The following is a 27,598-nucleotide window of genomic DNA, read 5'->3' as shown; positions in this document are numbered from 1 at the left end:
TAAAATTTATTTACATTTTATTTATTACAAATCAAATATTCATTTCACTCTGTTAGGAATGCGGTTCACATATCAATATCTCAATACAAGTGCATCTAAACAGCACATGTAGCCTGACAGGGATTTCTTTAAAAATATGTGTGGCACGTATTGAAAAATATTGAATACTTTGAAAACTTTTTGTTTCCATGATCTTTTACTTAATGGCAATCTTCAGGGTTTGAACTGAACTTGTAATATTTACTAATAAATTAATCTTTGATTGTAAAATATGTAGTTTTTATGCATGTACAAATTTAAAAAAAATGCAAAAAACTATAAATTCAAAAAAGGTATCTACTATACACTACATTGCTGTTAACCTAAACTAATCTAACTTTTAAAATCTTTGTTCTACAATGGGAGGAGAGTTGTCCACAATCCAATATGAATGAGTTAGGTAATAGTCCTTACATTATACCACATTTAATTTTTTAAAATTTGAATCACAAACTAATAGATAATACAGTACACTTATAGACATAATTTTACAAAATCCAAAATGAAAGGAGTGAGTGAATTGTTATAAATTATTTCAGTAAACTGAAATGGGGAAAAAAATCTACATAAAATATAAATATAGTGTTTTAATAATTTCCAATCTGTACAAATATTTACAAGATATGATTACAACAATAGGAATTTGAAAACTAAATTATTTTTTCTTAATTGATTTTATTCTCCAGTCAAGTAATTCATCTTCATCTAAATCTTCATCAGTACTATCTGATTCATTTTTAGGTTCTTCTTTAATAGCAGCTTTGGTTTTTACAGATTCAGCTAGTACTTCAAGATTATTTTTTCTTTGCCAATTGTGTCTATAATTAAAATCAAAAAATTACAAATAATTTTGACTAATTTTTATCATAGATACCTAATGAATAAGTTGTCTGGTAAAATTAATTATAGTATCTATATTTTATACAGAATACAGATACAACAAAATATAATATCTTGATGTTTTTAATTTACTTTTGGTTTTGCAGAGAAAAATTAGAAATTGAAGCTTCAACTTGGGCAAGAGATAAATTTGGAGCTTCTAAGCCAAATAACGAAAATGTTTAAAAAAGACAAATAAGATCAGATGTTATAATCAGGTAGGTGAAGAATAGTGTACCTTGTTTTTCAACGTTTTTTCTGAGAGAAAAGTATTATTCAGCAAAAGTGACTAGTCCATAAGAGCTTAAAAAATTTTTATCAAATCTGTTTCCCCTTAAAAGTTTCATTAATTTTAGACACGTTAAAACGGTCAAAATTGAAAAAGGAAATACTTTCCGCAAAATAGACTAACTTTTAATCCTTAAAATTCAAATTAAATATCTTTCTGGGGAAAAAATGCCTCCCATGGAGATGAAATGGAGTGCTAATTTCATACAGATACCGCTTATTGCTCACTTGGCTAATGATGCTAGTCAAACAATTCAAAGCCTACCACGTTTAAGTGGCTGCACCTAGAACACCTACACAACAAACCAGTCGCACATATTAAAAGCCAGGATGGCTCAGGGGATGGAGTTCTCACCTCTCAATAACCCAGGTTCGAATCCTAGTGATGGCTGGTCAATATGAATTCCACACCAGGCTTGCAGTAACTACAGTGCTGACCTAAAATATCCTCAGTGGTAGATGGATCATGGGTTAGAGTCCCCTTGCCTTTAGGCTAACTGTGGGACGTTTTCGAGGTTTACTTCATGTAAAGCAAATGCAGGGTAGTTCCTGTAAAAACAGGGTCCGACTTAGCCTAATTGGGGTCAAGGGCATTTGGGGGCCCCCTTCTGCCTCACTACATCAGTAATGAAGAACCAAACTTTATTGGGGTATTTAAATTTTTCACCTCATTATACATGTAGAACAAAAAATTGACTAGAACCTAAAATAGCTATAGCCTTCCTGTTAGGTCAGACGAAATATCATTCTGTCCATTTTATTGATTTTCTGACAATTCTATGTCCATCATGCTGTTTTCTGATTGTTAACTTTGTCATCTAGCTATGAAAGATTCATGTTACTGCTGACATTAGGGTGGAATTCAGCTAAATTTTCGCACTAACGATGGCTTACTTAAGCCAATCAGAAGCCTGTATTTTTGAAAACATATCGCATTTTGCAATATGTAAAAATACAGAATTTTGATTGATCAAATTTGTGAATTTTAATTGCAAAAATTTAGCTCAATTCTGCCCCTAGAAAGTCATGGATGTATGAAATATAGATTAATGAAGAAGCAAACATAAAATTGACAGTTTTTTCACTGAACTGATATTTTGTTTTAAAAAACAGTTTATAAGGAAGGAAATGCAAAATTAACTTCCTATTCAATTTCGGGACGCCCCTCTGATGTGGGAGCCCGGGGCAACTGCCCCTGTCCTAGTCAGGCTTTGGTTAAAAAATCTTACATGAAGGCAATCTCTCCCAATACTTGATCAAGGGGTTCCCTTGTCGTCTGGATAGGATCCAAACCTACAAGGCGACGGAGTTGAACATTGGTAGTCGTAAACCAAAAGTTGGGTCGGCTGCTCAACGCTGATAATGAAATAAAAAATTTGAAAAAAATAAAACCACATGTAGTCGGGCTTATCTAGTTTAATAAGAAATCTTCCGACAAATTTCAGAAATTTAGATTTTGATTATAAGCGCTATAACATTATACTTGAACGACTGCTTCTGGAACCAACCTTATTCACTCTTTCGCAACCATATGGCACTGAGAGCTGGTGGAAGCCATTTTAGCACAGTATTGTTGGGAGTTGAAAGTCTCTGAATGTTTTTCATACAATACAGTCTTTCATTTAATCCTTAGGATAGATGGTGGTATAAAAATAGACAGTTCAGTGCTTTACCATTGAATCATGCAGCACAATTCTTTGCTTTACAATTCAGCTGTGGAAAGACATTATATTGAATAGAAAGATACAGAAGACTTTATTAAACACAACTTGGACAGACAATATTAGACATCGTGACCGAAAATTTTTCAGGAAGCATGAAATTTGCATTCATCTGATTGCAAGAATATATACTCTTCTCAGATAATTCAATGGTAAATATCATCATAGCCCAAGCATAAGCACCTGATCCCACTTTTAGAGTTTCATCTTTTAACAGCCAAGACAGGTATGCCAGGGAATATTAATTCTGGTCAGACAATGTGGACAATGCCAGAACTGGTACCTCTCTCTTCAAACACTACCAGCCACAACAGATTTAACATGCCTCTTGGTGGGTATTGATTGTTTTGTCAGCCACCAGGTTTGAACTAACTACTCCCAACTCTCCATGCTTATATCTTAACTGAATATGCCATTGCAGCACCTAGTAAATATCTAAATCTTTGATTGAAACACTTGACAAGAGCCTTCAGCTATGGCAGATGGCACCTCCATATGAACTGTAATGTATAACTCCTTCTCTAAGATTTTTCTTCTGTTTTGAATCCTTAGTAATTGTTATGTGCAAACTAAGAATTCGGTTAGCACAGTTTTTCTGCATTCAGAGGAGCAGGAGATATTGGGTTTTCTCCAAAATTACTAATAGCCTTTGATTTTTGAAATAAGTTCACTGATTTTTTATGATCAATACGTCTGAAGTATGTCATATTTAATTAGTTTAAAGAGATGCTACTAAAATCTTTACACCAGCAAATATTACTAAGCCTGTTAGACCAGGTGATAATTAGTTTAAAACAAAGACGATGCATTTCCGTCAATATGCCTGAAGATGTGTAGTCCAATGTGTTCTGTGATAGACAACCAAATTTAGACCTGGATTTTGTCGCAGAAGATTATGTTGAAGTGTAGTTTGAATGGTATGATAAAAGGCCATTCTCACTGAATGTGAAAAATTCAAAGATGAGAGTGACAACCTGGTTGTCGAATTATTTGTAGGTAAATATACTTCACCAATAGTAAATTTTCAATTTTGAGGCGCAGTATAGTTAATTGTTAAATGAGCCTATACCCAAAACTTGAATATGTTAGTCAGTTTGTTTGAACTCTAAACAAATATGGGTTTGGAAGTGTGCTTGTTACATAAAAACCAGTTGAACCTCTTTTCTGACTTCAAATAACAAAGTTGAGACAAATATTTAAAGCGAAAATAAAATATATGAGCACAATACGTGGGGTCAGTCTATCAAGTTTTCATTTGCATCTCCAAATTCTCACACCTTATTTTTTTCATGCAATATGAACAGTTCATAGTACCAATTTTACTTTCAGGACAAGTTCCACTAAACTTAGAATGAAATTTTTGCCAGAAAATTTCGACTTAGATTAGTTAAGCTGGTTGTACATGTGATTTTGTTGGGTAGGCTTAGACGAGAAGCCATAGTTGCAGCCCTAAATTGCTAGGCTAGTATCACTAGTCAAGTGAGGTAAAAGCAACATCTTTCCTAAAATTGTGCTCCATCTCAACTTTCGCAGGAGGCATCGCAGTCCTCTTAAGGATATCTTACTCTACTTTAACTAAGCATAAGAAATATCTCGCAACTCATGAATGTTAAACTGGAGAAAATTTTATTCCTTTCAAAATAAAATTTCACTTTTAGAATGGGGGATCAAGGTTTGAATGTACTTTTCCTTTCCTCTAAATTTAATTCATAGGCATTAATTTTTCCAAATAAAAATTAGCGCTACTAAGTTTGACTCCTGAGGTATTTTGTTCTGCAGTTGCTGTAAAATAACAGCTAAATTGACTAAAATTGAAGACTGTCTTATTTGCTATCCTAAGTAGTCCCGGATATTCTCATTTGGCAACAAATCTGGAGATCGAAAAAGCCAGGGAAGGATAGTAATGTGGAAGAGTCATTCCTATGAGCCCTTGTTGTGGCTGACCAAACATTGCTTGTTGGAAAATGGCACCTGGTAAACCTTTCAAGAGGGGCAAACACATGGTAGAGAGATGCCATGAACATACCACTGGGCTGTTTTGGCATATAGAATCAATATTAAGGGTGATAAAGTGTCATATCAATGGCACTCCATACCGTCACACCAGCTGCAAAGGTGTTAAAGCGGTGTGCTGCTGTACAGCATAGTCAGGATTGACACCCACCAAGTGGTGTCACTCTTAGCAAGATTGGACTGGAACCATGTTGTCTTCAGCGATGATTTAAGATTAATTTAGTCTGTAGCGATCACCGTGTATAAATGTGGAGCCTCCATGGTGGTGAACTCTTTGAACCTCCCTAGCTTATCACTTCAACAGCTAGTGTGATGGGGTGGGGTGCGTGCAATCATACATGATCACCCCTAATATTGATCCACAGAGGACAACTAAGTGGTACATTCATGATATCCTTCAGCCTGATATGTTGTTACTTCTGTCAAGGCTCCTAGGAGCTATTTTTCAACAGGACAATGCACAGCCCCACTGTCACCCAGCCTATTTGGTCCCTAGATTTGTTGTGGAACAAGCATATCTGGGATCATTTGAGGTGGCAAGCTGGACAGCCACTGAGTCTATTCAATTTACTGCAACTGTGAAACGAGAAGCCGCAGGACATGAAAGACTTGTATGTCTCAATGCTTGATAAATAGTATCCTGTATTCAAGCTAGAGCTGGCCCAAGAACCTCCATTTATTTGTATTTCTTGCAGCAAAAAATTATCATTTTGTTTTGATTTTTAATCACTCAAGGTTGTACTTACTTATGAATTTTTTTTCCTCTTCTGAGAACTGTTTCTAGGTGTACTAGTCTTTATAGTAATATTAGTGTAAGGAGCAATCCCAAAAAAAAACAGTGAATGAAGTTGAAGGGAAACAGGATTATTACTTTATGGAAGAATTAACAAGTATGGTATGAGGGCTCAATTTTTTCTTGCCAAATCTTTTTTTTTAAGCGAAAAATGCAAAGGAAATAAGCATTACTATATAATGTATGAGCATATGTTTTGTTGTGCGGCACATCTTTTTGAACTTTAAATTCCTTTCTATCTTAAAATTGAGATTTTTCCACCTACCCTTTTGTAATGGTGCGGAAAGATTAAAATTTAGGACATAGCACTCGCTTGATGCCATTGATTTGACTGCTTTTTTTTCTCTGGCAAACCATTGTTTAATGCATGATAATTGTTATTAAACAATTTTGTCATTCCGCTACCTCTCATATCAAGAAGGAAGGTGATCGTTATTTGGAGGTCTTGGAAAAACAATAGCTCCTAGTTTATAATTTAAAGAGTAGCAATTGGGTGCCATGTCATAAATTTCAATCTTTCCACACCACATCCACAGTAAAGTATTTATAAATTGTAAAAAATTAAACTATGGTTCAAAAATATTTAGAAATAGAATAGCAACAGGAAGGAAATGATAACTTACATTTCTTCATCTAATAGAAATATTTCACGCTCCGTAGTACTTTCTTGCAAATCTTCTTCTATAATGGATTTTGATACCTAAAACAGCAAGAATGTTTAAAAAAAATAGGGTCATAAAAAAGTAAGCAACAATAATCAAATAAAGCCTAACATAACCCACAACACTAATCAGGATTTTAAGAAGAAAATTTCACCATGATACAAATAATGTCAGTTGGATAGATGGCTCTCACTTATTGACGAGCAAAAAGCTTGCAATGGACATTATTGCTTGAATATTTTGCATCTTTAAGGGAATAAAAATTAAGTAAAAACTTTGCTTATTATTTTATAAAACATATTCAACCAATAATACAATAAATACTCACAGCTTACTTTAGAGAAGTTGTGAGTTACATGATGAATATAAACGTATAAGTAGAGATAAAAAAAATGTTATAGAATTCAGAATTTTCAAACAAAGTTTCTAGGATAAGCAAAAATGTGGAAAAAATTCAACTTATTACATATTGCTACTCTAATTTTGTTTACCAGTTTTACGTAAAATCATCCTATTGAAGCTCAACTTTTTTATTTCCATAAAAGCAACTACAGTGCCAAGTTGCCAACTTACCATTAAAAAAAATCTTTTTACTGAATCTCTATTCACATACTAGGTTAAATAGTTATTAAACCCACATCATAGAATTGTTTTCAGAGCAATGCAAAGTTCGTGATATTTTTGATTTTTTTTTAAAAAAAAAAATCAGATTTTTTTCATTTAAATCAGACTTTTTTGATTTTTATTCATACACATTGTAAGAACTTTAATTTATGATTAAAAATACTTTATAAATATTTAATCAAAATTAAATGAATATTAAGACAATATTATTGACAATATTATTAACAATATTATAGAAGCTCTAATTTACTAATATAATTTTTCATTATAATACATAGCTTTGAATGCATAGCAACCATTTTGAAACAAATGCATGATTGAAATTTCAAGACTAGATGAAATAGAGAATTTAATGAAAGGGGTCTGTCTAGGTTTTTCTGAGAGGTATTTATTTTGCGAAAATTTAGACATAATTTGTGAAAAAATAAAAATATTAAAAAATCAACACAAAAATACGGATTTATTCGTTTCTTACAAAACACACAAATAAAATTTTAAAAAAAAGCATTTTTTTCCTAAAGTTGAATTTGTGAACGTATCCTAAGCATTAGCAAATTTGGCTTGGGCAGACTCTTTATTTATTAAATTAAAGTTTAATTAGCAAACCATAATTTTAATTTAAAATTGTGTTTTTTTTCTCTTGATTTTTAATCTGACAAAATAAATGTAAGAGATTGTGTTTATAAATGTAGTCATTCATCAAAAAATAAATAAATATTTAATCTATATATTTTTACATTAAAATGTTCATTTTTAATTCTATATCAAAATAGATCAGCTAAAAAAAGTTTTAAAAAAATCTATGCACTCATTGGAATTTTTTTTCCCAAAATTTCTTTATAGAAAATCTGATAATGCCAAAGATTCTGTAAACATATTATGAGAAAAAAACACAAGTTACCAGTTAATAACTCTACTGCCTCAAATAAACTTTGAAAGGGAAGAATGACAACATATCAGGAAAAAATATCTGAATTCATTAGCTTTTTTTTTTCTTTCTATTTTTGGCATATTAGGGTAATTTCTTTTTAATATAACCTCAAGCTTTAGAAATATACATTTTCCACCAATAAAATGTAGATTTTAATTCCATGCTATTTCAATCAAAAGGTAGAATTTTAATTAAGATTATTTGCATTTTTTTTTCTCGAAATTCATGTCTATTAATTACTTTCTATAGCTATGTAAGTCTATATTAAGACAGCGTTATGTGTGTACTTTCAATCTCAAGAATCAAAAGATTTTTTAAAATGTAATTTCAAATGTGTTGGAATTTAACAGACACTAAGAAAGAAAGTAATTTTGTTAACTAAAATTAATTAACACAGCAATTTATTTAAAATAAATTTTAAAACTAAGAAAAGAAAACAATAAAAGTATCAATAATTTAAAACACTGTTTTTAACTTTCAAAATCAATATATATATTTAAAAAAAAATCAGTTGATTTAAATCAAAATGATTTCAAAACTTTTAAAAAAATATATACATTTGAGATTAATTGAGTAGCAATACAATCAGCAAGAAATATTTAGTTGTTATTTAAATAACTGATTGATAAAAAATTAAACATTAATAGCAACATGACGAACAACAATAAATCACAATATACAAATATTTATAGTACATTAATTTGAAAATACACTCACATTTGTTTCTTCAGCTATACTTTTCTTAAATCTTTCCCATTCTTCTTCTTGAGGATCTACATATTCAACTTTTCTAGCCTAAAATAATAAAGAAATTACAATATATCAGTTTAAAATTAGTTACTAAAATAAAATTTCACAATAAATTTGCATTGTTTGAACTTCCTCATTTGCTCTTGCACTGAAACTTTTCCCTTATCTATCATTTCATCCTTCAAGAATATAATAGATTCTTGATAACAAATTTGGATGCTTTGTTCCATAGCTCAATAGTTCCAAAATATTATATTCAATCTGTTTTTATATATATTCATTTGAAATTTTTCACTTTTAAAGTACAGAATAAAAAATTTCAAAAATTAACTTAGAATAGATTCAAGATTAAAGAAAAGATCAGTAATTCCATTCTGGTGCTTAACATCTATCATTTAGTTCACAGTGGCTGCAAAGTTATGGGTTTTATAAATAAACATAAATAAGAGTTTCAAATATCAAGAGTTGACCATATAATGATTATTAGCTTATTTAAATAAGTGATGAAACATGTGGTTTCTTAAATGTCTAAGAGTTGAATTTTCTGAAAAACTATTTGAAATAAACAAACTGTGACAGATTACAAATAAATCAAACAATATAACCACTAGTTAATATATAGCATATAGCTAACAATTTATAGCAAATACACTAAAAATAAGCTAGGGTCAGAGGTCCAAAGAATTATTATTGTCAACTACTGTTTTTTTGGTCTGCAAGGATTCCCAAGGTCTAGAGTACTTAGATTTAGTACCAAGATACTATTATATAAAGTACTTAGAAGATCTGTACTTACATTATACGCTTCAGAATCATGGACTATGACCTCAAAAGACGATTGTGCATTGGGTGCATTTGAAAGAAAAATCCTTCAAAGTAATTTCAGTGGTGTCCAGATTAACGGACTATGGAAAAAGAGATCTGACTATAAACTTTACCACGTTTAAAAAGAGAAGGACAAAACTAAATGTAACAAAATTCAAAGAATTTTATAAGTTGGCACTTTAATGCGGTTAGCAGATGAATGTACATTTAAAAAAGATTTTTATTGCTAGACAATTTGAGAATCAACAAAGGAGAAGACTCAGGTGGTCTAATTCTGTGGATAAGGACTTTTCTGCACGGAACTGTAAAAACTAAAAACCATTGCGGAAAACAAGTCAGGATAGTAAAGTATCCTAGATAAGGCCAGGGCTTACCCTGAGCTGTCACGCTAATGTTGATGATAAAGATAAAAGGAAAAACATCTAAAGTACTTCATATAAAGATTAAAGATATATATTTTATATGAACTATAGTGCAATACATAAAACAATACTAACAAATAAATTGTGAAAAGTATTCTGTGTTATGTATGTATGTTAATGATCATTGGGAAAATTTAAACTGGTTGCAGTATTTCATGTTTGTGAAAAACATTTAATAGACTTAAATATGAAGTTTTCACGATATTTAGAAATACAGTTTCAATAAAAGTTATAACATTGTCACATTCATTTTTAAGTTTAATTAAATACAAAAATATTAAACATCAATCAGAAATTTCCTCTCTCTGTAAGCATATTATAGAATTAAAATATAGACATGCTATAGTTGCAAACTTTAAAAATCAATTGATCAAAATATATCATTTGGTTTATCAGGTTGATACGAGATTCATTTACAAAAGAAAGAACAATGCATGTTAAATAAAAACTTGTAACTTTTTATCAAAAATTTTAAGAGAAATTTAGATTTTTACATTTAATTCTTGTTTTAAGTATGCAGAAAAGATTTAAAAAAATTTCTTTATATCTAATCTGAGAAAAGAACAAAAAAATGATACTTGTCATAGAACAAAAATACTAATTAAACAAAAATGGATTAAGCAATATGATTTAAATATTTAATATAAATAAACATTATGTAAACACAAGGAGTAATAATAACGATCAACTTCACAATTTATTGATAACTTAAAATAATAATATGAATTTGATGAATAAGAATGGGCAATAGTAAATGGGCAACGCATTCAACGTAAATAAAAGTCTTGTTTAAACAGAATAAAAGTTAAATTTTCACCACATACCAAAAATGAAATGCTTAATTAATTTTTTTTTTAAAAAATTGAAAATAACTATTTAAAACACAAATTTAAAATATGTTGAAGCCTTTTATCAATTTAAATAATCAATGTTAAAAAAAAAATTTTATAAAATAATGTAGATTAGTTGTAGAGATGCCATACAACAACTTGCAAGATCATTAGAGTGTCATTATGCTTATAAGAAGAAGAAAAATAAGGTTTTCTGTCCATTATAACTACAATAAGATAGCTTTAATCTATGTATTGTTCTTTAATTTGTGGGTCACAAAATATTGTAGTAGATACATTATAAAAAAGCATTTAAGAAATGTTTATCGGTCAATAATTCTATTTTAAGAGGTCAACGGGAGAAGACACCAAATGACATTCTAAAGAAAAAAATCAGAGTTTAAAAACATTTGATGATCAACTAAATATTTTTTTTCTTCTGTTTCTTAGTTCTTTGGGAAAGTCCTTTTCAAACTGGAAGTAATTTTAATATGAAATTTTGCATGAATGGAACAAGAATGCAACTGTACACTGACCTCTATGATAATAATAGAATGAAGAATTGAATATACAATTTAATCTATGACATTATTTTCGCAATGACATAGGTTATAAAGAAGAAAAAAAGATTTTAATTTCATAATTACATATTAGGTTTAAAAAAATTATAATTAATCTATGATATGAAAAAAGACTTCAAATTACTTAATCATGGACTTCATGACTAGAGTTTAACATGATTTAAATTAAGTTGATTTCTGAAATGAATAAAATCATCTATGCCAAAAACTAAGCAAAAGTTCTAAAAAAAAATTTTTTTTATTACCTTGGCATCTAGGATAGGATCATCAAAGAAGCCTTCAGGTAAAGTTTCTGCTTTTTTAGAAGTATCTTTAGTTTTATTTTGGTCATCTGGAACTTTTGCAGATTCAGGAAGAGCTCCATTTGATGTAGAATTATCAAAAAAATCTGTCAATTGAAAGCCATTATTAAAAGTGAAGTATTACAGTGAAACCTTGCAAGAGTGACCACTTTCTATGTCACGATAAAATGGTTGTTGATGGACTTTGGTCATTGTTAGGGTTTACCCCCAATGACAACAAAATGTTATCAAAGATACATGATTCCAGGGAGCGATTTTAATTTTACTCAGGGTCATTTTCTTGGCGAAGAAATATCATTTGTGCTGGCATCATGAAAACCAGATCAATGAATGATTTTACCGTCAATAAAAATGATCCCTACTGATATAATTAGGTGTAAAAACAAATTTACCAATGAAAAAAATTTTATGATAAAAAATAAAATAAATGATAAAAAATAAACAATTATGTTTTCTTTTTGTTTGTTTGCTTTTAAATTTATATCATAAAAATTTGTTTACTTTAAAAAATGAGAAGTTTGTTTGTTTAAGATGCTTATTATTTTAAATAACTTTTCTTTCTAATTTACTTTTAAACTCTAAAACTAAATCATTAAAAACATCCTTTTTAGTACACTCTGACTGTAACATGAGGTTCTCAATCTAAAAAAGAGCTCTCTAAATAAGAGAGGATTTTGATATTTTTTCCAGTTTCCTTATTTGACCTTTTCCGCATTTTGTGTGGAGGTTGGTGTGGTCACTGTGAGCGGTTTCGACGATTTCTCCAAAGGCTTTTCCTCAACACAAGTTTTATGGAAAACTTTCGTGCCACCTGAGCGCGGTCGCAAATGGAGATCATGACACAGAGGTGGTCTTTTGTGGAGGTTTCACTGTATTAATAAAAATCTCAATTTGATATGTACAGGTTTGTTAAAAAATTGCATACTAAAATATGTTTCATACAGAATGGTTTTAAAACAATAGTCACAATGTAAAGAATTATACAAATGAAATAACATTTTTACATGTTTTACGAATTATGATACAATGATGTTGATGTTTAACAATTATGATTATTTATTTTTTTGCAATTTATAATAAAATGCTTAAAATGACATTTTTGAAGAACTTTTTCATTGTTTAAATTAATTTTGTGTGAAACATGTTATTTTTACATGCTTTTAAATGATTAAAAAAGCATAAAGAATTGTTTTTAATTCTAATAAAATTATCTTAATAATTATGATTTTTGCAACTTTTGCACAGTGAAAAAAGAAATGACAGTACCACTTTAAGGGATTAGATCAATATTGAATTAAGATTATAAAGGAAAGTATTATTTTTATAAAAGTTGGCCTCAAAAACATGCTGTCATGTGTAATATAAATTGGCCCTATTTCAAAACATTTATAGCTTAAGATTAAAATATGAGATACTTATATTACTTCGGATAAATAATATGGCATTTATAATTAACTATATCAAATCTTTCATTGTGCCACATACTTTCTTAATCCCTTCACACCTTTAATATAACAAAACTTTCTTTCTTTAAAAAATGAAATCATTTGGTATTGTTCGAAAAGAATTATAACACATTTAGCTGAATATTTAAACTATATAGAAAGATTTGTTTGCTTAGAATTGTATTTACTGATTAAAAATTTTTCTTCACAAGATTGTGAAAAGTTTTTTTTCAATCAAACCAGAGAACAAAGTCTCCAACATTTAAATGTATTTATCTGAAGTTAAGTAGGCTTTAAAACACTCACTGTGGATTGAGTCTTAGTCTTTCATAATGGTATCTCAATGCCCTAAACCATAGTAACTCTATACCAGAGCATGAAGTACCAATTCTAAAAATATTAGCTGAACTAAAATTTCGCTCTTCATTATTTTTCACTCATATAGTATAATATATTTATTAAAAAACATATATTTATTTACCTGTGGGTAAAGCAGAAGATGTAGTCGCAGTTGCAGTTTTGTCTTCATCTTCAGAATCATCAGATGACGATTCTGATGAGTAACTAGCTAAGAGATTAGCTGCAGCAGTTGGCTTTGTAGCTCTAAATAAATATAAAAAATTTATATAATATATCTTTAAGTACTTTTAGCGTATACAACTTCAAAAGTTTAAATCACAATATAAGTTTCCATTTGCATTAATAAAAGAAAGCAAATGAAATAGAATTAAAGGTTAAGGATTCAAAAATTAGAATGAAAAATAAATATCAACCTTATGAATACACATCAAAAGAAAATATATCTAAGCAAACTCTTCTCCTTTAAGTTCAATCATATGGAGAGTTGCATTTAAAACAAAATTTTAAGAAAAATTGAAATGTACAATGTCTGAGGAGAAAAAAAATATATTTTCAATAATATTTTCGAGTTAAATTTAACGAATAAAATTTAGATATCTTTACATTCAGTATTTCAGGCATAGATCTTTTAAAAAAAGTTTTCTCCATAGAAATTTAATTAATTTGCTTGTTTTACGTAGAAACACATTATTGAATTGTTGAAATAAAAGCTTTTCTTATTTTAAAGAAATTTGCCAAAATATATTGATTACTTAAATACGATAACTCAATTAACATCATTGTTACACTTTTTTGATAATATGTATTCTGTATATTTATTTCATATGTTATCAATCAACTAGAAAATTGCTAAAAAAAATCATTCATGCCTTAAAAATTTTGTTATATTAAAAAAAAATTTAGACACAGTGCAAAAAAAGTATTAAAATCTTAATGTGATGCAAGATTCTGAGAAAAATTTCTTTTCCAATGTATTTACTGATAAATTTGTTTAGTACAAACAAGTTAATTAAAAAATAATTAAAAATTAATTAACTTATAGAATAAGCTTAAAAATTAAAACAATATTATCAACCAAACATCTTATATATTTTGTCGTATATAAAATTAAAAAGAAGTGAATGCTATAAATTAATTCATATCGCAAAAATAATTTTGGTGAGCATATGATGTATGCTTAAAACTGCTTCGAAAAAGGGGCCATAAACATAATTGTTATTATCCCTTGTTAAACATTAAACTTTTTTATTACTCTTTAAAAAAAAAAGTCCTTGAAAATAGCACATATGGCATTTAAACAAAAAATGCGCCTCACATTCTCATTTACGTGTGCTATTACATTGAAAAATATGCACATAAGAAAATGCTACTATCTATTCAGCATAAACTGAGCCTTAGACAGTCGACATGTTACATGGCAGTTTCCATGAGAACAGTGTAATCCACTGGAATGCAAGTAGGATAGAAAAGTTAGTAAGTATGCATCAAAGGATTCACTTTTGCTGCTTCTCTTCACATTCATAATAGAGTAGGATATCTTGCTTTTCTAGCAAAAGCAATGGCACATTTATACTGACTGAGGCTTTGATGGTAATGACCATATGGACAAAACTTTTTCTTTCATTCATATATATATATATAATAGTATTTCTTAAAAAATTATATGGAATGTTTTTCAACAGCCCAATATTATACATACAAATAAAAAGTGATAACAATTATAAATGCTTTATTTAGAATGAGAATATAAAATGGGACTGATATTACATAAAAAGATATAGAGCAAAACATAATTTTTATATTTTGCAATTCTTCTTCTTATATAAGCAATAATGGAATTACTTTTTCTTTATTTTAAAAAATAAAATAACTTCAAATTAACAGGAAACAAAGTACACATGAAATGTCAGATAGAAAGTTGCAAACAGAGAAGAAGCTTGTGACCGATATTACAAATAAAAATAATATTAAAATTTTAATAAACTTTTCATTATTATTAGAAAATACTTAAAAATGAATGAGAAAATACTTAGACTTAAAACTTTTGATTTTATATCTAAAATAGTTAAAAAAAACTCATAAATTTGTAAGAAAATGTTATTAAATGTTTAATTTTTTTGTTATGTTGTCCTTTGTATCATAAAATTGCTTACTTGTTTTTTTCTTCTTTTTTTTACTGTTTAGCTTATTATTAATAATAGGATTGAATGTAACACTGAAAGCAAAATTTGTAAACTTTTGATAAATAACTGAAAATACTATAAGCAATAAAAATATTACAAACTGTAGGAAAAGATAAATGGCCATACAAAAAATTCAAATTTGCCTTGAAGTGACAGCATAAAATTATAAAAACTACATAACTTAAACATAAAGGACAATTCAAAAAATAAGCATTTACATCTAAGCATTTGAGATAAAAGATAAAATCTTGGCAAAGGCATAAAAATGTAGAGGCAAAACTTAAATGAAATATTTAAAAATTGCTTACTGTGGAACTTGAGGCACTTTGAACTCATCTGCTGTAAAATCAACAGAAAATTAATAAAATATACCTGATATAAATTTCTTGTCTAAAAAAAGAAGGAAAAAAGTAAAAGTTAAAACAAGCTCGATAACTTTAAAATTTTAACTAATCAATCACGCATGTCAGAATGTAAAAGTTAGTAAGCAGAATTTTTTTTTTTCACTTTATACAGCAGCCACACTTCCCATTAAGAGACTAAGTCAATGAAGGTCAAGCTGAAACACTAACCTCTTCAATATTTATAAATGAAAACAAAATGCTTTAATAAGAAAACAAACTGATCATTTTGTTGGTAAATCATAAAATGGCATGTGTTCCAAAAATGAGTTAAATTTGTAATAAAATAGTTATGTCTTTTAATGAATTTCAATGACAAACAAATTAAAAACTTAGATTCTCAGTGTAATCAATTGCAAAGAAAAACAATTATATTTCCTAAATACTGAATCACTTAAAAGTTAAAAATTCTGAATCATGAAAACATTTAAAGTAGCAAAATATTTGAAATATATAATTCTGAATATAATGTTTACCAAAAACAAAACAAAAACTGCTGTTAACTAAACTTTTCTTCTATGTATGGTGGCTTGTCATTTAGGTTTGTTATTTAGACCTTAAAATAAGAAATTTCTGTGAAGAAAACTTCTATATTTAATGTATTTGAAAATGTAGCAGAAAAAAACCTATGTATAATAAATATATGATTTGATGCCTTAATATAAAAAATGACATCAATATAAAAAACATAAACTTATAGTTCTAAAACAATGTATTTTATGTCTTGTAAATTAAAAAGATGATGGTAATCAAAAGCTAACTGTCATAGTGTAAATTCATTTTTTTTTTAATAAAAACTCCACTACAAAAACCAAATTAAAACATACAGATTCAATACAATATAAATTAAATATTTTAAATTTAAAACAATAAGGATTTAAATCATTCATTGCTTTAACAAACTTGTAAAAAATTTTCAATTCTGTAAAAGGGATAAATTAGTGTAATGAAGCAATATGAATTAGAACAATCTTTAACTAGATTGAGAGTGGAGTTTAATGAAGCACAAGCCCTAATCCATTATATTATTCCTAACTTGACCAGCAATAAGTATTTGAAGTTTGAAATCAACTGATTATTATACAAACTGCGTATGATGCAAAAAGACAGAAGAATAATCACTTTTGGACAATCAGACCTTTGTGTATCTAATCAGGACAAAACCCCGAAGGTTTCAATTGCTCAAACTCAAAAAAATAAGTATGATTAAAAACTATGAAGTATATTTTCAACTTATTTAAAAAGGCAGATGTAGCTACTGCTATATTTTGGTTGTTTACCTTGTGTTACATTTTGCTATGGTTGATTGAACTAATAATAAACTTTTAACAATCATGCAAAACTTATAAGCACATTATGCACAGACTAAATTTACATTGTGATTAATATAATTTATTTTTCTAAACCAAAGAAATATTGCAAATACTAAATAGAACAATTTAGAAAATTACAAAATGAAGAATGAGAATAAAATAAATAATGTAGAAGCAAAATAATAATATAATGGTATGCAAAATGAGTAAAAAAAGATACTTTTAGCTTTTTTCAGAACATTTGGCTGTTCAATAGATCTTTTAATTCCAACTGCAATATCATTGCTTGGAGGGTTGTCAGCACTGCCCTTTTTCGCTTTGTGTAAATTCTAGAAAAACAAAAAATTTGGAATTAATGAAAACATATTTTTATTCAAATCATAAGTTAACTTTTATCCCAATCATAAGTCAAAAACTGAGCTTTAACTTTATATTTTCAAAATATTTTTATGACAAACTCGTTGTTGAGATATTAGTCTTATTAAAGATATTAACTTTATTGTTTATATATTTATATATATGAATAAAGTTATGGTACTCATTCATTTAGAATTTTTATTTGATTTCTAATAGATATATTATGAAAGCATCAATAACAAAACTACTTTGTTATCAGTTCAAGGGGTAAAACCAATTAATTGTTTAAGTTAATTTCAATGGAAAAAGGCGAACTAGTTATTTATTTTAACTTGTAAAAAATGTCTCACATAATTCTGTAAAGTTGAAAAATAAATTTTAAAAATTATATTCATGAGCTATAAATACAGTCGATGCTCTTTAGTATTACCCTCTATTACTACAAGTCTTTCATTATATGACCGATACACAAAGTCTTGTTTATATCATAAACGCGATATAAATTAACAGTTGTTTCAACACCCATTAAAAACGGTTAGACTAAACAGCCCCATCGGATATAGAGCCCAATTTATATATTTTTATTTTAAGAAAATATTTGTCCATACAGGTGTTTAAAAATATTGTGCTTTCAAACAAAATTTCAAAATAAACATTTTCATTGACAATGAGTCAATGAACAGTAAAAGTCTACTATAAACTACTCAAACCACCATTTTTAAACTTTGTTATAAACCAAAAAAAATAAAAAAAAGAAAGAACAACTTATTTCAAAAAAGTCAGGACATTTTTTCGGATAAGTATACATCAGACTACTTTTTCAAAAGGCAAACTAACAAAATCCTTAATCTTCCCTGCTTAAGTGTGATAAAAGCAAATTTTATTCAAAACGAAAAATAAAATATACATTTTTTCAATTTTAGAGTTATTTTGTTTAGAATAGTTACTTTGTTTTAACAAGTTTCCAGAATAATTTTATGAATTCTCAGCAACTCATTATAGTTTCAAGTAAATGCATTAAAAATTTTTATGGTACTGTTAGATTAAAAAATAAATAAATAACCACTATCAATTATTTAATATTCCCTCACACCAATATATATTTAAAATTTGTGATTGAGTTCAGGATATTCTTAATCAAAAAACTTTTAGAGTTTTATAAATCTCAAAGAGAAAAAACAGTGAAATGCCACAAATAGTGATATGCCACTTAACACTTTTGTACAAGTCATTTTAATGGACGATTCCTCAATTCCTTGTTTAAAAATTCTATGATATAACTGTATTGTTCACTGGAATCAATCCAGTTTAAAACACATGAAAGAGACATACCATATATATATACATTGTTAAACTACTTAAGACCACCCTCAAGATTTTTTACTTTGATTAAAATAATAAATAAGTATATGACCAATGAATTCATAAAAGCCTTGAGGCAGAATTTTTTCGAGCTATCTGCAACAAAACACTCTAGCACTAATATCTTTCTGCAAGATACTTTTAATAATAACAAACATATATGTTACTAATTTAAAATAACAAAAAGTGTTGTTTTTACAAAAATAACTATATAATTTTTTTTAGTAAAACATGTAATAATTTTTAATTCTAATATTAAGGGGGATATTCTCACATTTTGTAAATAATTATAGAATAAAAAATACAGTTAAATATCATGAAATTCCTAGTAATAATTGCCAAAAATAAGATCAACAAAATTACGCGAATCGGGCTCCTCAAATGCGCGTTTCGTTTTGAGATTACATATATTGCATAAAAAATATAACTATGGAGAAATCAATAACAATAACTGCCAAACACTCGATAGAATTATTGCATTAAAAAATAAATACTCAAATGCACGATTCGAATTTTTTAAATTGTTTGAAATATATTGGGAAATGTCAAATCTACGCGAAAATGAATATCATTAACTGTAATGTATTATAAATACAATCAAAACATTACATCGATTTACAATACTAGCGTCTATATTGAGCACGTCAAAAAGTGATTTTCTAAATGCATGTTTCAAATGTGACGTATGTAAATTTCTGTAGAAAAGAAAAGTAATTTTTTTTTCAAAAGCAAAATCTTTCTGCAAGAACTCTGTAACATTCTGCAACAATGTCGCCGCGTCGCTGCGATTCTGTCACGGGGCATAAAAGTAAGAGCAGAAAATTTTTTGAAAACTTTGGAGAGCTTAAAGTTGCAGGGTTATAATTGGATCCATAAATTTTGAAAAATTCAAGTAGGACATCGCTAAAAGAAATACTCGATAGCAATAATCAGTAAATATCATGAAGCATAATAAAGAGTTCTAAAAATATAGTGCTAACACAAATGAATTAATGAATATGAATTGAAAAACAGTGCTAAGAGATAAACAAGGAAATGAAGAAAAAAATTTGTCTGTACTTAAGGTTTATACTACCCATTATAGGTATTTAAATTTATTTTTTCTTTGTATTCATATTCCAAAATATTTCATAAGTTTAAAACTTTTTAATATACTTCAAAGCTTTTATTTTTTAAATGTACTTCATAGCCTTCAGTAAGGAAAAAAACTAGAATGATTTTGTTCCGAAACTATAATGATTCAGAAAACCAAATTAAAATTATAAGACTTCAATAACTAGCTTTAATTATTCATTGATAATTATAAGTCTAGTATTAATTAATCCTTTGATAGTCATCAGTGCAAAAAGTCACATATTGATCCAGTTCATTCCATATTTTTAGATAGAATGTATAACTGTATCAAGTATCTTATATTAAGACCAGTCTTGCATATTACTTTGACACCAAATCAACTATGCAAAAACAAAACTTACTTCTTTATGAGTTTTTCCTCCAATATGAGCCACCCACAAATTATTACTTTTTATTACTATATTACATATAGTGCAACTTAGCTGACCTGAGCTGTTATATGTAATCAGATATTAAGGAAAATATTTTGCAAAAACAAAAATATTATGAGTCAATAATGTAAAATAAAAATGAAAGCTTAAAGAACTTTTAATAGAAATAAACTAAATATAGTTTAAAATAATATTTGGTTATTTGAAAATATTACATTGAAGAAGCATGATATTTATCAACCAAGTTTATAAAATACCTTAACAAATTATAGAAATACAAATCATTTATAGTATCAATGTGAAATAATAACATGTATTGAAACTTTTAGGTAGTTATGGGCAATTTTTCATAGAAATAGATCACTCTTCATAAATAACTAAAATAAAAGATAATTAAATTGCTAATCCATAAGTTTTTTTTTCTTCAAACAATGCAACCTTTTTATGATTAAAATTCATAACTAATGAAATTATCATAAAAACTGTTTAAAAAAATTTTTATCGAACAATTCAATACAGTTATGAGGAAAGTTATTATAACAATTGAATGTTAGTAAAAAATATAAGGATTAGTAAACATATTATAAAAAATCTATAAAAAGTAAAATGCCAGTTTTAAAAAAAATGCTGAAAAACAATGGAATACTTAAAATATTACGAAGTATGAATTTACAACATTTAGTAGCAAAGGTTTTCCTATTGTTCTAGTTAAAATTAAAACCTGCATAAATTCTGTAAAATCTATAGTAGTTGGTATCCTGACTAATACAATAAAAACATGGATGTGGGGAAACTTTTTAAATGCTGATAAAATGAGAGCAACATGGAAAAAAATATTTAGAGAATCAAATAAATATTCACACAATTAAAAAATAAAGAAGAAAAAAGAAATCTGTGGAAAATTATAATAATAATTATAATTTTTGCGAAACAAAAATGTAGAAAAATAAAGTTATTCACTCACTCAATTCCATTTCAATTCCAGTTTTAAATTTCAAGACAATGAAAATATGAAAAAAAATTAGATAAACATGACAACCAATGCTGACGTCTTCAGGGGGTACCAGTTCCGACAGTCATAAAAGCAAAACCTTATCTATCAAGAGAGCAAGACAAAAGTCTAAAACTGCTCTCTCTGTATCCCAAAGGTTTTGCCAAAGTCCAGGAAAAGAATATAATACATAATATAGAATATAAAATACATAAAGCAAATACAGAAGAATAAAAACAAGACAAATACATAAGAAAAGTACGAACAAAAGCTTACTTGAAATAAAAATCTGATAACTAGATAACACAACTGACTGCGAGACACAACTAAAATAAAATAAACATAAAAACAATGCCCCCTAACCTGTGCAGTTTAAAGAAAAAAAGGACAGAAGTTAAGAAAGTAGTAACCTCAATATAAGATATTTGAAAGTGAAAGTCTTAAAACAAATATTAAAGACACAAACACAGATTTATAGACATTATAAACGCCATAAATCTAACAAAATTTTTACAATTCTCAAGAATTTTTATAGTTACAGTGTAGTGATAAATAGTTTATGATAAGAGATGTATAATTTGATAGATGCCTAACTTCCATTGAATGGGCTTCAGACAGAAATGCAGCTAGATTTTTAACAGTCATAAAGACCTGTTACCAGATTGCGTTGTCAGTCATAGTTGCGTTGAAAAATTCCATTTAAGTAACATAGGTTGGGTCTCTGATTACATAAAAGTTGGCTAAAATAAAATTGAAGTGATATTATGTATTAGAATTGAATTTGGTCAATTCTATCATAAATCCAAATTCCCATAAATCTTTTTCTAATACTACATAATAACAAAAAAAATTTCAAATCACTTTAAACTTATCATAAATCTTTGTGCTTTTTCGATAGCTCCATTATTTATTAATTTGACCTTATTTTAACACCCTGGTTCATGCCAACTTCATTTTATTCTTTGTGGTTTTGTCTTTTGGCATTATTGATGCGAATTTCAAAGCACAAATTTCCAATTATGCATTTTAGTTTTAACTTTTTAATGCATTTGTTTTCTGCTGATTGATTCCATCTGGTTTTTTTTTTCTTTTTGGTCTTATTGGCAGTTATAATCTTCTGTTAGGTTTAGGTCCCCATTGGATCAATGTAAATCTTTAAAAGTGAATTATATATGTAGTCAATATAGCATTTTTAACAAACATTCAGTTTTTATACAGTTTTAATCATTATGATTTTATCAATTTTATATATATATAAATCAATGCAACTGCCTAATTCAAAATATGTATTTGTTTAACCTAATTCTATATATGTATTTCTTTTTTGAATTAGAATACACCTTACTTTCTTCTAAACAAACAATTTTCTTTGTTCCAAGAGTACTTCTTTAACATTTCACTGTACATAAAATGCATCAAAAGTTTCCTTAAAATAAATCCAATAGTTTGTTTTTACGACTTAAAAAAAAGAAGCTTGTGTTTAGTACCATTTTTTCCCTCTAATCCTATTTATCATTTTATTAAACAACACAAATTAAGCAATCTCTATATGCTGTTGGCTGGTGATGCTACTAGTATAAGTATAGTTTGATATATAAATAAAACATTGAAAAATCTTAGCAGGACAGATTTTAATTTTAGTTGGATTTTCAACACTGTTGTTTCTTGCTAAATAAATTTAACGATAATAAAGTTAATGAAGTCCAGTAAATTTTAATTAAATGATAATTTACTGGAAGTCAAGATGCCACTTTATGAAACAATGATACTAGAATTTATATAACTGCTGGGGGCCTATTTTTATTTGAGCAATAAAATTCTATAATTAAAGAATATACATCTAGTAACCTTATGTAACAGGTTCCAATAAAGGCAATAATTTTGATGGAAAAAAATACTTGAACAAGACAATTAAACAAAACATAGTTAAACAAATAGCTATTAGTTTCAAATTTACTTATCACATATTTTATTACTTAATCTCATCAAATCTTATACAAGACAAAAATAATCATGGCAATTCATTTACTTACATACAGCTAAATGGATGTGAAAATAATAGTAAGAGTAATAATAAATCAAAGGATATTTTGCAAATGGTGAGTCAACTTTTTGTGATTTTAAATTTTCTCTTTTTTCTTTCATAAGTTTCCTCAAATCTTCTTGAGACAGTTTTTTTGCAGACATTTTTCTAATAAAGAATGACAAACAAAATTAAAAACACATGTATAAAACCTAATATCAAATTATTATCACTAAAAAATAAAACTACTTAACACAAGTCTTCAAGCATAACTACAAAGGAAATTCTTTGAGAAAATTTTAAATTTCATTAAAAATGAGGCGTAAAAATTCCTAATCCTAAAACTTTTATGAGAACTTAATTTTGGTGTCATGAAAGTAAAACCTTCATCTAGCAGGGTTAATGAAGCCAATGATTTTATCTGATAGATGTTATCTCAGACTAAAGAAAGAGGTTATATCACATTAAACAAAGAACTTGACATTAAAAACAGTAAAATGTTAAATTAATAGTAAGTGTAGAAAATTAAAAAGATAAGAATTTTAAAGCATAAAAAAACATTTTTTAAGAGATAAGAAAATTAAAAGAACAACAGGATCATTAACAATATAGCTTTTGCTTTTGATGATGAGGAAATTAGCCCAAAGGTTTGGGTCAACACATTCATGTATACCGCGCAATGGAGAATACGGGAATAACATAAGGTGATGAAAAATTTAAACTATGGCCTTCTGTCCAGCAATGTGTTGTCATAGATGAGAAGAGGAGTTCATGATTTTTGATATCCATTCTTTAAGATCATATTTGATTGCTTGTTTAGTTTGGCCTATGTGCAAATATCTACATAAAATTTTGTAATTTTCCGAGTTGTTGAAGCAATCAATAGGATGCTTGTGGTTTCAGAAAATAATTTTATTGATCGAAGAAAAGATAACTTAGATATTGTGTTGGAATAGAATTTTTTATATTTTGTACCGAATTTTCAGAAAATAAAGCAGACCTAAATTACTTGTTTCAGATTCAGTATTTCTTTTTCACGATTCTATGCATCTTTTTACATCTAATTAAGAATATTATCGATTATCTTTTACAAGTGTCAGACTATTTATAGAATCAAACAACATTTATATAAATTTCAAAGCACTGTCCCAAGAAATGATTGCCATGCAGGTAAAACATGACGATTGACCATCCATTCTTTTATGTTCAACACATACAAGCGTTCAGTTTTAGAACTGTTCATAGTTAAATCAAACAATTTAAAGAACAAACTTTACGATAAAACGTAATTAGAGAACACATAGTCTATTAATTAGAATATTCATATTAGATACAATGTGTTATATGCATACTATCAAATATTTATTACACGAAACACATTCTTAAAACATAAATAGATACGCTGAAATACGAACTAATAACAATAGGATTTCTCAATCAAAACTGTTATGAGAGATTTCATGAAAGAAAAGAAATTACATATAATTATGGAGAACATTTGAGCAATAGGATAAAATTAGAAATCAAATAATAAATTTATTGAAAAAGTGTACTATGACAGATTAAAGAACATGTTAAATTTAAAAATTCTTTAAACTCTTACTCAGTTAATGTTAAAGGGTAATTTCAACAGTTATAAAAACAAAGTAAACAACTTAAAGTAAAATTTGTAAATTTTGAATTATTCTTCCCTTCACTTCTAATTAACTCATATTGTGCTCGTGGCTGGTTTAGTTATCATTGCTTTGAAAATCCAAATGATAATTAAATTCATGGAATTATTTTCATTGTAAATGTATTAATCGCAGAGAATGTAATACACCAATAATGAGATTATTTTATTAGCAAGTTACTTTATTAGTCAAATTTAGCAAGTCTTATGGGTGATTCTCACTGCACAAAACTTTTTTGGAAGTAAATATTGATGAGTGACTGAGGGAGCATTTTCATCGAATTCGACTGGCGCACCTCCGATCACCTTTCTGAGTGATTAATCTTCCGTGAGAAAATATATTTCACTAATCAAGTTCTTATATTTCTGTCCCGCAGTGGACTGATCAGTAAGACACGGTTCCCAGCAGATCACCGAAGTCAAGCATCACTGGCTGCGGTCAGCGTGCGGATGGGTGACCACTTGGATCACACTAAAGGGGACTGCGTAGGGACCGAGGGTGTGCGGTATTGGTCTTCGTTAAACTGTTCTACCATAAAGTGCTCGATTTCGCGTACAGGTCGTCAGGCTACCGAAGCGGGGGTGCCATCCCCTCTACAGAGGATCAAAATTGTGATGGCATGTCTTCGGATCATCCTGAGGGGTGTTTCCCAGACCGTCGCCAATAGTTCATTCGTGCAGCTCTAGTGCGACGTAAATTAACAACAGCAAATCTTATATTTCCTTGACGGCTTTCGGAGAAAATTTACCTGTTCAGTGAAAATCCTTCAATGGTCAATCAGTAACAAATACCAACATATGGGAATACGTTTCATTTGTGAAAGAAATATAAATAATTGGCAATCGAAATGGGCCAAGTTAGGAAACTATATTGAACTGAGAACTACATTAAACATGCGTTCCTTTTTATTTTTTGGAGTAAGCAAGAGGAAGATTTGGATGGTAGTAGAATAATTCGGCGATATAATTTTGATTATTTTTCTGTATTGCTGTGAAACAGTAAAACATAGAACAGAAGTTTTAATGTCATTCCATACAGATACATTATTTACTTAGCAATACAGAAATGGTAAATAAAATTATATAAGCGAATTCTGTTACCCTCCATTTTCCTCCCTTTTACTCCGAAGTATATCTTAAATTCAGCTGATATTTTTTGATTATTTTAAATTTATTTTAGATGTAATACTATATTACTACTTTTATTGCTTTTTTTTTTCTTCATACAATGAGTTTTCTGACGAATCATTAGTAATTTTCAAGTCTTTAATTTTAAAATGCATTCTTAATTTTTATTTTAGAAATGAGTCTATTTTATCAAAATCTGAATTGAGTTTGTTAGTTTTGTAAAACATGCTTTATAAAAGTTGTAATTACGACTTTTATAAGTGAACTTAAGCCATTAACTTAAGTCATTAACTTAAGCTTAAGTTAACTTAAGCCATTTGCAATTTCCCGATTATTATTCATTATTTATATTCTGAAATAATTTAATAAAAAATTTATTATTTGCCTTATTATTTGTGTTAATATATGACTTTCAGTTTTGTGCAGGATTTCGTAGTGTTGTTCAGTACTGATCCATGGTTGCTTACTTTTTCCCACCTCGAACGAAGAACTGGTATTCAGCTAGCCTATAATAATAAAATGAAGAGTTTGTCTGTGTATTTGTCTAGGGTGTCTCACTTATAACTCCAGAACCATGTATGTAAGCCCACTGAAATTTGCCAGACGGGATCAGTCACTCAATCTTAACTTAAATCGTCCGGGAGATAAGTTAAGAAAAAAAAATTTTTTCATTGGCTTAAAAACAATCATTAAAAAATAAACTGCATACTGTTTTTTTTTTTTTTTTTTTTTTTTTCTAAATGTATTTTAACGATAACATCAGTGATATTTGAAACTTACAGCTTTCACTGAAAAAAGGAGATTTTGAATGTTCTTTAATATACAATTATTATTTTGTAATGTTATGTAAGATAAACTCAATAATCAGCATGAATATGATCGCATTGAAAATTACGTCACAAAATTAGTATTCTTTAAGTTATTTGAAATTTTGCATTTTTTCTCTAATTAATATGCCTTTAAAATACAAATATATCAAACTAAATAATTTAAAAATTTTAGTAAATAAAATAAAAAAATAAGTTAGATATTGAAAAGCAAAATTAATGATTCAATCGCACTAATTCGCATAAGAGGGGGAAAAAATACTTTACTATTCTTGACACCAATGATGCTAGGAAGAAAAATAAATGGCTAAAAAGTACTTAGTCTTTTGGAGGAACCATAAAAAATTGTCATACGATTATTGAAACCGATG

General features: G+C 28.0%; 1 protein-coding gene across 2 annotated transcripts; it reads right to left on the bottom strand.

Moving 5' to 3' along the window:
• Positions 1–611: 611 nt before the first annotated feature.
• LOC107453576 (zinc finger protein 830) lies at positions 612–25,463 on the bottom strand. Of its 2 annotated transcripts, none has more exons than XM_043041623.3 (10): positions 25,204–25,463; positions 23,667–23,768; positions 20,557–20,656; positions 17,583–17,691; positions 15,957–15,987; positions 13,587–13,708; positions 11,604–11,746; positions 8,668–8,745; positions 6,357–6,433; positions 612–857 (listed from the first exon to the last, which is right to left on the bottom strand). In XM_043041623.3, the coding sequence occupies exons 2-10, from the start codon at positions 23,762–23,764 to the stop codon at positions 695–697; spliced, it is 921 nt and encodes a 306-aa protein (XP_042897557.2). In that variant the 5' UTR covers positions 23,765–23,768; positions 25,204–25,463; the 3' UTR covers positions 612–694. The 2 variants fall into 2 exon arrangements, with proteins under 2 accessions (XP_042897557.2, XP_071033781.2); XM_071177680.2 differs by having other exon boundaries at positions 25,080–25,252.
• Between the last annotated feature and the right edge of the window lie 2,135 nt (positions 25,464–27,598).

This window comes from Parasteatoda tepidariorum, chromosome 2 (assembly GCF_982258835.1).
Source record: "Parasteatoda tepidariorum strain Cologne lab strain chromosome 2, Ptep-v5.0, whole genome shotgun sequence".
Lineage (NCBI taxonomy): Eukaryota > Metazoa > Arthropoda > Arachnida > Araneae > Theridiidae > Parasteatoda > Parasteatoda tepidariorum.
The sequence above is the reverse complement of the archived record's forward strand: the minus strand, read 5'-3'. Positions and strand labels throughout refer to the sequence as shown.

Coding starts and splice junctions, on each gene's coding strand:
- LOC107453576 (XM_043041623.3), bottom strand. CDS start 23,764: ATGTCTGCAAAAAAACTGTCTCAAGAAGATTTGAGGAAACTTATGAAA. Junction 20,657..23,666: donor GTTGACTCACCATTTGCAAA/ATATCCTTTGAT, acceptor ATATCTGATTAC/ATATAACAGCTCAGGTCAGC. Junction 6,434..8,667: donor GTATAGCTGAAGAAACAAAT/GTGAGTGTATTT, acceptor TTGCTGTTTTAG/GTATCAAAATCCATTATAGA.